The 15,618-nt window shown below is 41.4% G+C and overlaps 1 protein-coding gene across 1 annotated transcript; it reads left to right on the top strand.

Annotated features, from left to right (window-relative positions):
- On the top strand, window positions 1–15,009 carry bnip3la (BCL2 interacting protein 3 like a). The gene is made up of 6 exons (XM_017702767.2): window positions 1–157; window positions 7,074–7,335; window positions 8,494–8,575; window positions 10,762–10,868; window positions 11,719–11,874; window positions 12,287–15,009. Exons 1-6 carry the CDS (start codon window positions 103–105, stop codon window positions 12,333–12,335), a joined length of 711 nt encoding a protein of 236 aa, XP_017558256.1. The 5' UTR covers window positions 1–102; the 3' UTR covers window positions 12,336–15,009.
- The last annotated feature ends 609 nt before the right edge of the window (window positions 15,010–15,618 follow it).

Below are 15,618 nucleotides of genomic sequence, written 5' to 3'. Positions count from 1 at the left end.
TGAACTGAACCGAACAGCCCGTCAACGCCGGTGACGTCGCAGTTCAGGTGGGGCCGCGAAGGCTCGCGTGCAGGAGGGCGCGCGAGTGACTGGAGAGGCAACATGTCCGCCGCAGCCGCCGCGCAGCAGAACAACAACGAGGAGCCCGGGCTGAACGGTAGGACTGTTTATGATGTGCCGCGACTGCAGGACTCGCCCAGATTTAAGCCGCAGCGGGTTGTTTTTCTCTGTCTATCGCTGCGATTCTCTGACTCGAGGTTTTAAACGCGATTATGCAACGCCTTTTGTTTCCCTTCGGCAGTAGCTGGAATTTCCTCCCCGCGCAGGCAGGGCGGGGTCGAGGCGGGAAAGCGCAGTCGCGTCATTCAAGGGCACCAATAGGAATGCGTAGCGTGAAGCCTGGGGCGGGAAGGCGGGGTGATTGACAGACCGTAGACCAATCGTGGTTCAAATAGTGTATTAGCGGTTTGCGGGAGGCGGAGCCAACAAGATACAAAACAAGGCGGGGGGGGGGGGGGGGTGTTGTTGAGGAAAAAGGGGGCGGGGGCGGGGAATTGTAAACAACTAGGCGACTGTTCCAGTTTCATGGAGAAGCTTTAGGGATTGGTTGGATATGTGTTTTTTCTCTTGAGTTAAATGTTCTGTACGTTACTATTCTGACTTCTAACCTACACGTTTTTGTGTTTTGGTTGCATTTACTGTCTGACAAAGGCTTTTTTCATCCCAGCATGAAGCTTAGCAGCGCAGAACAGTGAGATCTAATAGCGTTTTTTAATGTTCATGCAGAATATCTCTACAATGTCTGGGGGAAAAATAAAAACATGCACATAAGAAAGTGTTAAAATGCACGTTGACTTGCTGTGGTTTGGTGCGACAGACACAGCCGGTTTTATGATGTAACAGCGAGTTATGTAGTTAGTCTCTAAACTTCGTCCCTCCGCGGCCTTTAAATGAGCAGATTCTCACTGTTGCCCTCTGTTTCACCCAGCTGTCTGCTTTTCGTCCCTCCTCGTATAAGCCTACCTTGTTTCCCTAGACATGTAAATGATAAAAAATCTGGCTAAATGCTGATTTCAGATCAACACATACACTCACCTGCCACTTTATTAGGTACAGTAAAAGGTTGGACCCCCTTTTGCCTTCAGACCTGCCTTAATTCTTCATGTCATACTTTCAACAAGGTGTTGGAAACGTTCCTCAGAGATTTTGGTTGGTTATTTGAGTTCCTGTTGCCTTTCTATCATCTGGAACCAGTCTGTCCATTCTCCTCTGATCTCTCACATCAACAAGGCATTTTCGTCCACACAACTGACCGCTCACTGGATATTTCCTCTTTTTCGGACTGTTCTCTGTAAACCCTAGAGATGGTTGTGCGTGAAAATCCCAGTAGTAATAAAGTGGCCGGCGAGTGTATGTGTGTGGACATGAGTAGACGTTTTGTGAGGGGGAATTTGAAGCTGCTAAAAGGCTGAAATGTGCCCATCAATATTAGACCTCACCATATGAGTTAATGAGTTAGCTCTGTCAGTAGTTTTTATGCTGCATCTTTGAATAACGCCACACCGGCAGGCACAAAACACGGACATTTATTATCCACTATATTAGTAAGTCAGCACTAATCCTGAGGTTAATCTGCTACACTTCATTTAAAGCTATCAAGGACAGTTTTAGAAAGTATTCTGTTTCTCTGCAGTGGCAGATTACATAAACCAAACATGAATACTTTATGTGAGAAATGGACCTGAATAATAAATTGTTGTATCTGTCTGTGTCTGTGTTTAGTAAGAAGAGGTCTTTATATTAAACTGGATTACACAACATAGCGTCTCATCTTGTTACAGATGCCTGTACTGACTTTAAACATGTAAACAGATGTTTATTAGCGACTCATTTTCAGTCTGTGTGGCCAGAGAGGAACATGTCTACACATGTTTCTGGCTAGAGCTTAAAGTCATTAGCTCTGGCTTTTGTTTACTCAGCCTGCATATGGTCTACAAAGTAATCTCTTGTTTTGAGATGGGAGAGCCTTTGATGACCGTTACTGGGTCGTTCTAACGAAAGAGGACGATTTGTGTCCTGCAACTTCTCAAAAAAAAAAACTATTTTTTTTCTGCACTGTAACTGATTAGGTATCATCAAATCTAATCAAATTTATTTGTAGCGCTTTTTACATCTGATGTTGTCACTAAGCAGCTTCACAGAATTCCAGAAAAGACAGTTTTAACATGAATGTAAAACCCCCAGGTGAGCAAGCCAGGGGCGACGGTGGCAAGGAGAACCTCCCTCAGAGCTGAGGAAGAAACCTTGGGAGGAACCAAGGCTCACAACCCGTCCTCCTCTGGTCAGACTACCTAGAGAGTTATTATACTATTAATATTAATAGCAGTAGTATTAGTAGTAGCAATAGCGAAGAGTCCATGAAAACTTCAATGCAGTTTTCCAGGCAGCTAGTCCAAGGCAGGTGGCGGAAGCAGGAGAGCTCAATGGTCAAAGTCGACAGGTACCCACTGACCCTCCAGAAACAAATGATTACTCACCTCAAGCACTTGTATTCTTAAAGTAGTATACATTTGTAATGCAAATACATGGTGTAATGCATCAACCCTGTTACAGTAGTTGCTGTAAAGACCAAATCTATATTTCCTTAAATATCATATATCCCTAATGCAGATTTAAAAGCAAATCATTCCTTTTGGATAACAAGAACCCATTTAATGCAGAATTTAATAGAACAACAATAACAGGCTTTAGGTTCAGTCTAAGGTCCAATCCCATTTCACCCTTTGTCTCTACCACTTAGCCCTCTGTTTAGTGAGTTCACGTTTAGGGGTATGGTGTCCCATGTTTTGTTGTATTATAACTGTATTGTATTAGTTTAATGACGTTTGATGTATTATGGTCTTCATAACAATCATTAGAAATCGCTAATAGCATGCTTATGTGTCGGTAGGTAGAGAGCTAGCTTTCCTGTTCCACCTTAAATAGTCCAGCAGTTCTGAGGTTTTTGCAGAATGTAACTTTTACACCGTTTAAGGTGGAGCGGGAGAATTTGAACAAGAAGTTGACTTCAGCTTCGTATCACCAAAGAGTTAACAGTGGGCGATGATAAATGATTGTCTTTGAAAGCATATGATGCCCTAAATGTGACCAAAACCCAGCAGCGAGGTTACTGAGCTATCCCCTTCTCTGAAGTCGGGCCGGGTCGCCTACAGAGCACCGCTGGTAGCTGTTAATGAAGCAATGCTTTTGGTTTTTTGTCCCATTTGGGGCAAAGGTGACACTGGACAACGAGGGGTAAAGGTAAAAGAGAAGAAATGGGATTGGGCTTAAGTCAGCTATTACTCAGCTTGTGTTGAAAGCTGTTAAACCATATGATGCCCATGTGGTAATGGACATAATATATGTTTATTGTTATGTTTGGAAATGTAATAAAATAACACTTAATCTGTGTTAAATTAAAATAACAGGGACAACATGATTAGATGGACAACACTATCCAAAAATGGACAAAAATAATACAAATAGTAAGACTTCATCTTTTTCATCAGATTCAGATGATGACATTTCACGGGAGTCATCCTAAATTTAGGAGTTATTAGAACATTTGGAAGGGACAAAGACGCATTAACAGGGCCGACATCGTGTGTGTGGATGCAAACAAATGATCAGTTGAATACATTTTTTGTTACTAATATTTAATTCATTTTCATGGCAAAAGAGGACAATTTGTTGGATTTAAAAGCAGGAAACAAATGTTTAAACTTAAAAATGTTCGATATATTTTTAATCAAAATGCAGCAAAATGAAATGTAATGACGTTAAAATCAGAGTTCATGAATGTATATGTTCTGTAAATCCAAAAAAGGAACTTAGTTTTGTCCTAAAATTGAGAAATATTGTACATTAAATCATTAAAAAAAGTTTTTGTTAAAAAAAAAAACACTGCGCAAAAGTAACACAGTTTTCTTTATGTAATGGATGCAAATTTCCTTGGTAGAAGAACCCTAACCCATGTCATTGGGAGTGTAATAAGTTCCCCTGACCTTTCCATCTAACACTGGAGAGCTTTCCATAAGGGCAAATCTGTAAACATGACATGTCGCCATGCTTCCCAGCCTGAACTGGGTGTCGAGACACACTGTGGGAGGCTTAGCGACCTTCGTGGCACACACAGACAGAACTGGGTTACAGAGATAGTGGGGGTTGGATTTAGGGAGAGAGAGAGAAAGAGGAAAAGAGAGCAGTTTGATTTACCTCAGCACAGCACGCCAGAGATTACATAATCCTCTTCCCCTCCCCGTGCTGATCCTGCGGCGGATTCCGTTAAAGCTCGTCTGGAAGCTAGGCAGTAGGGCCGTCGCAACCAGTAGCGACAGAAGCCACCAAACAGGCTGTTGTGTAACTTGACCCACATGGCTTGAATTGCATCGGAGTAATAATATATATTATGTATTGGCCCGAATCTGTTTGCAAACACGGAGTTAATATTTCTCTGTAGTGATTTTATTTGTATTGTTCAGGAATTTGGCATTTAACCCTTTCTCCTGAAGCTCCTCAAGCCTCCTTTTGAGCAAATTGAGCTTTCACCCAGTGGACTGATCTAGCCATATCTTCGCTCATATTGTCATCGCCGGCGAAATCTAATGCAAGAAAATAAATAACTAAATAACTTCAAATGTGCCTGATGTTTGTAGGACTTAATTGTAATATTGTATTTTGCCCAGCTTTGCTATAATTATCTCAGTCAGAATCAAGAGGGCTGTGGGACAGCTAGGTCAGTAAATGAGCACAGCAAGGCTCGGCTCCATGGTCTTTTGTGAGGCAGCTGGGCGGAGTGTATCCCCGAGGTTTTATTGTTTTAATGCAGGGTGACAAATGATGCCTCTCTGATGAAAAGCCTGTGGAATGTTGGACTCATACACTGCCATGGCAACTGGTCTAGCTGTGGGTAAATACAAGAAGGCCCTACAGTAGTGTTGGCTGAAAAAGACAAAAAAAAGTGTGAAGAAATGAAGGATGCGGTCTTATCTACAGGATCAGATCCGGATGTTGAAGCAGAGATGGCGGCCCAGTGCTTAGTCAGTGGAAGCTTGCCAACTTTTCCTTACTGTTTGTTCCGAACTTGCACCAAGACCATGGGATAGCCCCTTTTTTGTTGTTTAAGAAGCATTGGCCTTTCATGTAAATGTCAGGTCCTTATTGTTTCTAGTCCAGTCCTATTCATGTTCTTTGTGGTTGAAGGAAATATCCGTCTTGTGCCCGTACTTCAGTATTGTTTTTTTGAGGCGATTGTGTCTTGGTTGTTTGATCTCAGTAATATCTTAGGCCAGAATTGAATAGCCAATGGAGTCATTCTAAAAGGATAACATACCAAGAAAGCAACCGCAATATAAATGACATTTATAAAACATGTCTAAAACATAGCTTTGCCAGTGACTCTTATGTAAGAGGTGCTTCTGCCCATAGACAGTGTTGCTTAGCAACAGCAAGGGTCAGGCGGTACCCAGACATGTCTCATGTATATGCTAAAGCACACAGCACAGTGTAATCTCTTGTTAATTGACTTCGTATATGAACAATGTCTCGTGTATACTAGCCTGCTTTTAAGGGTTCCTCCCCTTTTTGGGCAAGTTTGCAAATAAAGTGTCTTTGTTTATATAACATCCTGGTGCTAAGACGAGTGGATCAGGCACAGCAGTGCTGCTGTAGTTTTTAAACACGGTGTCCACTCAATGTCCACTCACGGTCCACTCTGTTAGACACTCCTACCTTGTCGGTCCGCCTTTTAAATGTCGAGTCAGAGACAGTAGCTCGTCTGCTGCTGCACAGTTTGTGTTGGTCGTCCTCTATTTCTTCATCAGTGGTCACAGGACACCGCTGGCTGGATATTTTTGGTTGGTGGACTAATCTCAGTCCAGCAGCGACACTGAGGTGTTTAAAAACTCCAGAAGCACTGCTGTGTCTGATCCACTCAGACCAGCACAGCACACACTAACACACCACCACCACGTCAGTGTCACTGCAGTGCTGAGAATGACCCACCACCCAAACAGTACCTGCTCTGTGAGGGTCCAGGGAGGACCTGACCAAGAACAGGGTAAAAGGGGGCTAACAAAGTATGCAGAGCAACAAAGTTCACCTATTTAGTAAGTGGAGCTGATAAAATGGGCAGTGAGCGTAGAAACATGGAGGTGGTCATAATGTTACGCCTGATCGGTGTAAATAACGAATTGATTATTATAGATAATGGCACTGAGGTGGGCTAATATCCAATCAATAACTTGTTACTATGCAGTTTATCCATTCACACTGGTTCATGTTGTAAACAGGCTCTCTATACTTGGTCTAAACCAGGGGTGTCAAACTAAACCGCCATATAAAAAAATCTTAACAAATCTGTGGGCCAGAGAGCGCTCTTCTTCATCTCTGCCACTTTCTGATGTCTCTGCTTAGCACTTAGTGTGGTATTCGGCCACACCATCCCCCGAAAATGAGGAAGATCCTTATTGAAAGTTAAAAGACATTTGCATAGCTCCTACCTGTCTTCAAATCCCCAGCCTTTGCTGTCCATTTTTAGTGAAATAGGTGTTTTTTGGGTTTTTTTTTAAAGCAAGCTGTGTGTTTATATTGGTTGGGCTGCTGTGGAAACATAGCTAGTGTGTTTGGTATAACTGGTGTAGTGAAATGGTGGTGTGACTGCTGTCCCATAGATTGTTTTGGGGGAAGGGGGTTGGAATATACATCATATTGCAGTACATGCCAGATTTTCATGCAGCAATTAGAATAGAAAATAAAAGTTAGAAATATTTGTTTATATTTAATGGATAGGCTTGTGTTATGGGCCTGACCTGGCCCATGGGCGTTGTGTTGCACATGGGCTCTTTTAATATATGGAGTTGTTCCATATTTTATAATTACTGACAATATACATGCTATACTCGGAAAAGTTTATTGCCTGGTAATTTATCATTGATAACATTTTGTTATATTGCCTACTCCTCTCTTCACGTGACCCCTGTTGCTTGTTACATAGAGGCATGTAAAATTCAGCCTTTCCTTGGTTGGTTTCTCAGGCTCGTGGGTGGAGTTGGAGTTGAATGGGAACACAGGGCCTGTGTCCCAGCAGCTGACCCCCAGCCTGGCCTCCTCTGCAAGCAATGGAAATGAAGGCGAGGCTTCAGCTCCCCTGCAGGCTGTGCAGGAAGTGGAGGAGGAGAGCCTGGCTGGCGGCCTTGAGCATGTCCCTTCATCCTCTTCCATCCATAATGGAGACATGGAGAAGATCCTGCTGGATGCTCAGCATGAGTCCAGCCCCAGCAGCTCCTCCTGTAACAGGTAAGAGAACAGAGAGAAAAGTAGCCATGTAGGCAGACCAGTTTTATCAAGAAACACAAAGGCCACATGTTTTGCCATGCAACAGTACTTGTGACCTATAGTGTAGATAAAGAGATTCATGCCTGAAGTGTAGATCTGAATCAACAGCACCTTGTTTGGGCCTTTTTTTTAACAGAGAGGTGGTCAAACGACCACTACATCAGTCATAAATTAGCTCATTTGAAAAAGAAGAGAGCAGTGAGAGGAGAAGGCACATAGATTGCCCACTGTGCTTTTGGGGCAAACTTGTTTTTGCCAATGAAGCCACAGGCAAGGCCAAAATAAAGTACACTCATTTAGAGTTTGAGGTTAAACCCTGCCAGTGGATGCATTAAACTCACTGTCAGCACCTCAGACAGCCCTGTCAGTGGATTTGAAGGATTTCAAGGGGCCATAAGAGCTTTTAGGAAATCCTTTTGTTTCTTTAGATTAAATGATGTACCACTAACCAAGAATCACTTCATATTTCTTTGCTGTAAATGTGCTGAGGGTAGTCATATTATTGTTAAGTATGTACACTCACCAGCCACTTTATTAGGTACACTAGTAAAAGGTTGGACCCTTAATTCTTAATTCTTCGTGGCACACTTTCAACAAGGTGTTGGAAATGTTCCTCAGAGATTTTGGTTGGTTATTTGAGTTCCTGCTGCCTTTCTATCCCCATTCTCCTCTGACCTCTCAGATCAACAAGGCATTTTTGTCCACACAACTGACCGCTCACTGGATATTTCCTCTTTTTCGGACCGTTCTCTGTAAACCCTAGAGATGGTTGTGTGTGAAAATCCCAGTAGATCAGCAGTTTCTGAAATACTCAGACCAGCCCGTCTGGCACCAACAACCACGCCACGTTCAAAGTCAGTTAAATCCCCTTTCTTCCCCGTTCTGATGCTCGGTCTGCACTTCAGCAAGTTGTCTTGACCACTTCTACATGCCTAAATGCACTGAGTTGTGGCCGTGTAATTGGCTGATTAGCTATTTGTGTTAACAAGCAATTGAACAGGTGTACCTAATAAAGTGGCTGGTGAGTGTATACAGGTTTGCTTGTCATGTCTGATCACCTTTGTTAGAATATCTGTGATTAATATATCACTCTCTCTGTCTGTTTTGTGTACTTTACAGTCCTCCCCGACCCCACAGTCCTGAACATGATGAGGGTCTGATCACATTTGATGTGGAGATGCCCAGTGAGAGAGATTGTCAGGTAAGAGCAAGAGGCCTGAAGTTTTAGCAGATGACTGCCAGATAAATAATTGCAATTAACACTTGAATTGTCTTTTTAAAAACTCTTGCTTTCTATATGTTTGGTATGAGGTACTTTTGTTTGAATGCAGTTTTCACCAAACATGGCTTCTGGTACTATGGCCATTTTTTCATTTTTGATTTGCCTGTCCTAAGCACATTGTTTCAGACATTGTGGTCCTTTCTACACATTGATTGGCAATTTTTAGTCTTGCCCTGATGTTCTTTTTAAACAGCAAATGCTTCCTCCTGGCACACTTCCCATGTAGGCAAATTTGTGTTGTGTCATTCTAATGGTAGATGCATACACAGCTGTGATGAAATCTGATGTTCTTCAAGACCTCTTTTAGCATTTTAAGATTAAGATTAGTCCCACAACAGGGAAATTTCACCTCCACATTTAACCCATCCGGGAAGTGAAACACCACATACACTCTAGTGAGCACACACACACACACACACACACTAGGGGGCAGTGAGCACCCTTGCCGGGAGCGGTGGGCAGCCCAATCCACAATGCCCGGGGAGCAGTTGGGGTTTGGTGTCTTGCTCAAGGACACCTCAGTCATGTGCTGTTGGCTCAGGAGCTCGAACCAGCGACCTTCCGGTCATGAGGCTGGTTCCCTAACCTCCAGCCCATGACTGCCCCAATACGATCCTTATAGTCCCTTCTTGGTTTATATTTGCTGGGGCCACCTGACCTGGACATGTTGGCAGTGGTCTTAAATCATACATACTCATAGATGATGTACCAGACAGTGGAAGGATTGATTTCTAATGTTTTAGAAATACTTCTCAAACCCCTTCCTAAACTTGTCAACATCTGCAACCTTCTTACCTTAAATGATTTGCATCCCTCCATTTACCACTTTGTGCAGCCTGTCCTTGCAAAGATAATAGCTCTGACTCTTCTCTCACAGTGCTTAATGAGAAGAAAAAACACACAGGAAGGGATCTGAAACCATTCCTCTTTACAGAATCTCTCCAGATCTTTCAGATTCCCGAGGTTCATGCTTGTGGATTCTCCTCTTTAGCTCATCCTACTATTTTTCTGAGGGTTTAAGTTACTACTGGGATAGCAAAACCTGATTCTGTGGTCAGTGAACCATTTTTATGTTCACTTTGAGGTGGGCTTAGTTTAAGCTTCCTGACTGAGGCAGTCAGGTTTTGATTTTTTATCTGCTGGTAGTCCATTGTACCATGCTTCTGAAGAAGTTGTCAAGGGCCTTTGGAAGAAGAACGCCTCTACGACATCACAGATCCAGCTCTATACTTATATAACAGTAAAGATGAGGTACTTTTCTGCATGACTGTCTTTGTGTCTATGCTACCTCTAGTGTTTTATGCTAAAAACAACTGTAGATGTCTGAGTTTGTAGGTCCTTGACAGCAGAGGCTCACTGCTGGCAACCCACCTTAACAACTTTTGACTATGTACATGATGATTGTAGTTTGGGAAACATTCTGACCCCAAAACGTAACTAACACCTGCAATTCAGCTGTGTTCTTTAGAGATTCTTTGGCCACTCATGGCTTAGAGAGCTAGTAAAAGGTTGGACCCTCTTCTGCCTTCAGAACTGCCTTAATTCTTCGTGGCACACTTTCAACAAGGTGTTGTAAACGTTCCTCAGAGATTTTGGTTGGTTATTTGAGTTACTGCTGCCTTCCTATCATCTGGAACCAGTCTGCCCATTCTCCTCTGACCTCTCACATCAACAAGGCATTTTCATCCACACAACTGACCGCTCACTGGATATTTCCTCTTTTTCGGACCGTTCTCTGTAAACCCTAGAGATGGTTGTGTGTGAAAATCCCAGTAGATCAGCAGTTTCTGAAATACTCAGACCAGCCCGTCTGGCACCAACAACCACGCCACATTCAAAGTCCCTTAAATCCCCTTTCTTCCCCGTTCTGATGCTCGGTCTGCACTTCAGCAAGTTGTCTTGACCACCTCTACATGCCTAAATGCAGTGAATTATGGCCATTTGATTGGCTGATTAGCTATTTGTGTTAACAAGCAATTGATGTATTTATTTATCATTTTGTGTAGGTTGTGATTATTTCCTGACTGCACATAGACATGTGTCTCATCGTTGTCAGGAAACATTGCAGATGGTCTCTATTTTTCTGTTGCTGTTCTTCTATGCAGTCAGATGACGACAGCCTGGAGAAGGACAGAGAGGACGACATCCTCATGAATAAAGGCGAGAGCTGGGTGGCAGACTGGTCCAGTCGACCTGAAAATATACCTCCCAAGTGAGTGACCCTGAATGTAAAACCCTGTTTACAAAAAACAGAATGTAATGATGTGCCAATCGTTTGAACCCTATATTTAATTGAAAATAATACAAAGACAACAGATCAAATGTTTACACTGAGAAATGGTACTGTTTTTCAAATATATGCCTGTTCTGAATTTGATGCCAACAACACATTTCAAAAAAGTTATGACAGGGGAAATAAACAGCTGGTAATGTTTATAAAAACAAAAAAACCCACAGATTATGCATGTATTGCAACAGCATATCACACACTGAAAATATTTGGCACATTATAAAACGAAAAAAATAAGACAAAGGAGACTGAAGTGTTGAGAGCTGAACCCCTTATCAAGCAAGAATGGGGAAAACGTCATTTCACTTTCAAGGCTACAGCAATTGGTCTCCTCAGTTCCCGAACATTTACATTAAAAGTGTCATTAAAAGAAGAGGTGATGCCACACAGTGATAACATGCCCCTGTCCCAACTTTTTCGAAAATTTTTGCTGTCATCAAATTCAAGATGGGCATATATTCTTCAAGAAACAATAAAAATCTTATTTTCAACATTTGATTTGTTGTCTTTGTACAATTTTCAGTTAAATATAGAGTTTATTTATTTGCACATTGCATTGCATGTTTTTATTTACATTTTGCAGCATATTTTGGACTTTATTCAAACTCAAATGCATATTTTAAAATACTACTTCAATTTTCTATTAATGGTTGCGTTTCCAATGTGAGTATGGATTATTTAAGGCAAAATCCATTTTCCATGCATAATAGTTGTTAAAGTTAATATGGATATTCCCATTCGAAACTCATTCGAAATGGTCTGCTTTTCTCAGGGAGTTCCAGTTCCGACACCCAAAGCGTTCCGGTTCAGTCTCTCTGAGTATGAGAAAGACTGGTGCCATGAAGAAAGGAGGGGTCTTCTCAGCTGAGTTCCTCAAAGTGTTCATACCCTCTCTGCTGCTCTCTCACATTCTCGCCCTGGGACTGGGGTGAGTGTCAACACAAGTTAGAAAGCTGACTGCTTTATGTGACCTTAAATGAGCATAAAATCAGTTTAAGCGAACATTAGAGAGAGCAGTGAGGTATTACTGAGAAAGACAGAGCCTTAACTATGGAAATCCATCTAACTAACTATCTATCTATCTAACAGAGGTTTCAAAAAGAGGTGATAGTTCAGAGGTCTTTAAATCTCGACCTTGAATCCAGTGTCCAGTGCTGTGTTTTGTTTTGAGTGGTACTTAATTGAACCACTGATGAAACTGATTGGCCACCCAGTGTCATACCTATCAATGAAACCGAGGAGTGAATACTGGAATCGAGGTCTCGATTCGAAGACCTCTGGTTTAGATACAGTTTATTAATCTAAAATATTTATAAATGTATGTACTCTGTTCTTTCTAGGGTCTACATTGGGAAAAGGCTGACCACACCTTCCACCAGTTCATTTTAAGCCCAAACTCATACCAGTGCCTGGAAATTCCATCTGACGAAGTTGTGTCCAAACACCTCTAACTTGTTTGTTAGATACTCTCTCTCCTTCTCTGCCTCGTCCTCTTCTCCCCATACACTTTCTCTCTCTCTCAACTTCCCACTCATGTTTCTCGTGTTTATGACCTATCACCAGAAGAAGCTGGGAGATCTATTTGTCAATCTAGTCTTGTGTTGATGTTTTACTTTGCATCTTATGCTGTGGGTAACTTAGTTGTTTTAGGTGTTTCATCTTGCTTTCCTGTTTTAACATGTAATTAGTACTTATTAACTGACCTTTCTTCCTTTCTTTTACACTGGTATGCAAGGCAGACAGGGGTAACACCTGTGGTTCCCAAAACCTACACAGCAACTACTACTACAACCACCAGCACATTACCAAACTGTCACTTTTTATCTTCACAGTGTGCTTTGTACCTATGATACAGGTTTGGTAGTCTTGTTAGGTTTAGTAGTGCATAAGATTGTGAATGGATGATCTTGCAGTTGCATTTGGAACTTGCCTAGAATATTCAGTACTCAGCTCCCCTTTATTTTCCTTTTAAGCGCCTTTAGACAAAGAGATTGTGTTCTGTAAAGCCAACCAATTAAGATAGCTGTGCCATCTTTGGAGCGAATCTACTCCCAGCATGTAGTTTAATTCTGGTCTTAAAACTGTGGTCTCAAGTCAAGTCTTAATTTAATCACTCCCAATACAAATGTGTCCTCCAGGAAAGACAAAAAGGCACACACATTTATTTTTTAAATTATTACTTTGGTACACTTTATTAAGCGTACCTTAAAACTGAGAGCTTTATGTAGACTGTTAAAAGCAGCTTTACCTGAACATGGTGATTCACCAGAATCAAATGCTCTCTGCTTTACATAGCATCATGTTAGCTTGTATTAGTTATATGCTGAGACAACTTCTTGACCACTCCATGACTCTGGAGTACAGGTCAGTTTTCTCAGCATTTCCTCACACCAGCAGGAAGAAGCTTACAATCCGGAAGTGAGCCTCATTTGGTAGGGAACTGGAGCTCCACTCTCAGATTTTCCAAAATGGAACAAACTTTTGTATTTTTGGGGGAAATATGCTTTAGGTATAGACAAAGAAAGGTTGTTTTGTAAAAGAGATAAGCGAGGAGAGAAACTGAGGACGTAGGAGTTATTGGGGAAATTGTTGACATGCATTTCCTCCCGTTGGATACAACCTTGGATGAGTGATATTAATGAAGTTCACTCCTGGTCATCGCAAAAATAGGCGGCGGAATTGATGAGCCTTACCTTCCACATGCAAATAGAGGACTCAGGTAACGTTTGATAGGTTAATCATGGTACCACTCAGTGGAATGTGTGCACACTCTTCCTAATTTTAAGATACCTGACTGGTTAAACAGTACTGCAGATGCAACATACGTAATACGTACTTGCCTTGGATGCATATCATGCTGTCCTGGCCCAATCTCACAGAAACAACATACTATGCTTCTTAGTGCCAAAGGGTCTCCACTGTGACGCTTATATCTGTAAGGCCCGACGTCAACACACATTCACAGTACATCTTACATTCAAAAACCCTTCAGTCTCGTATCATTTTGACATCAAACATCATGTAAGGCTTTTTGGTTTTGTTGTGATGGCCCATTCATTTTGTTGTGTGGAATGTGAAGCACTTCTGTAACCATTTGTCATATAGCAATGTACGTCAAATGTAGGTATGTTTTTTCCTTCCCTTAGAATTCACGATTTTCAGTGTTCGAAGGTACAGCCAGTGTTTCCTGCTTTGTGTGACTTAATTTAAATACCATGGTTGTCAGGACAAAGTTCTGCCGTAGTGATCTTTTTATGATTCCTAGCCAAGGTGTAATGCTAAGATCCTTAAGATCTTATACGCTTACATTGATATGTCATTGAATATCATATATTACAGATGACAATATGTAGTTTTGTTTTCTATATTTACAAAAATCACTGATTTTGACCGTCTGAAGGTTTAGAAGATGACTGTTCAAAAGATTAAGGCTCTTTGACATCACATTGTACCCTCTAATGTATGTGCTGGGTAGATCTCGTCAGTTCAAAGCTTTTACCTCAGTCGTTTTCCCCCCTCAGCATCAGCCACAACAAATACAACTGTGACAACAACATGGCCCATCATTACTCTGCACTGCCATGATCCCTCGCACGTTTGTTCTGGTCCTGAGGGGGTGCGGCTGACATGAGAGGCGCCTCAAGCTTTCACACCTATTTTGTCTCCCGTTGCATGAATACGATGTTTCTAGCTTTGAATCTGCTTTGGACGATGGAACTGTTCCTTGAAGTGGGACAAAGAACTGTGAATGAAAAAAAAAAGTTGTAGCTTATTACAGTGAGATAAACTAGGCCTGCCCTGTCTCGAAAGGGTGGAATTACTATATTGTACAATTTACGCACATTATTTTTTTCTCTTTCTTTTTTGTTTTTGCTTAGCTCATCAGTAGAGCGACTGGAATATGTTCAGATTGGAGGGCGGGGCCCTCATGGTTGGCATCCCCTGGCTGTGTTTTATTTGAATTCATGGTAGCTATGGAAGTAATAAAGCAAAATCTTTTAGTTTCTTTTATTTTTCACGTATTGGAGAAAGCAGACATTAAAGAATTCCAAATACAACCCAACATTCTCAAGAATGCATGGTTTTTATTTATCATTCCATTCATATGTGCTTTGTGTTTCTGTTTGTGGGGTGAATATATAGATTATTACCAATAATATGCAGATAACTATAAATTTCAGATTAACCTGTTTTAGACTGACATACACACAAAACCAATCCAGTGGTTAGAAAGCAAAGGCTGGTAAATTGCTCTTATTTGTGTCCAGCTTTAATTTTCAGCATGTAAAATACAAGTGATAAACTTGGTTCAAATCCAGTGATGGACAGTAACTGAGTAAATGTAATTCGTTTCTGTACTTAAGTAGTTTTTTCGTGTTTCTGTACTTTACTTAAGTTTTTCCATTCTGGGCGACTTTTTCCTTTCACTCCACTACATTTCAGAGTCTAATATCTGACTTTTTCCTCCGCTACATTTTGAGAAATCTGTCGTTCCTTTTGTTTTCTGTGTGTATAAAAACGTAACATGTCAAAACAAAAGAAGCTCAAAGTTCTGAACTTGTTTTGACCCGGTGCAAGCAGTAAAAATACATACGTCTACCTAAATGATGAACTAACCTAACCTGTAAATAGAGCACAATATAGAAATATGTCCACATATGCAGTCGTGACT

Source organism: Pygocentrus nattereri, chromosome 28 (assembly GCF_015220715.1).
Source record: "Pygocentrus nattereri isolate fPygNat1 chromosome 28, fPygNat1.pri, whole genome shotgun sequence".
Lineage (NCBI taxonomy): Eukaryota > Metazoa > Chordata > Actinopteri > Characiformes > Serrasalmidae > Pygocentrus > Pygocentrus nattereri.
The sequence above is the reverse complement of the archived record's forward strand: the minus strand, read 5'-3'. Positions and strand labels throughout refer to the sequence as shown.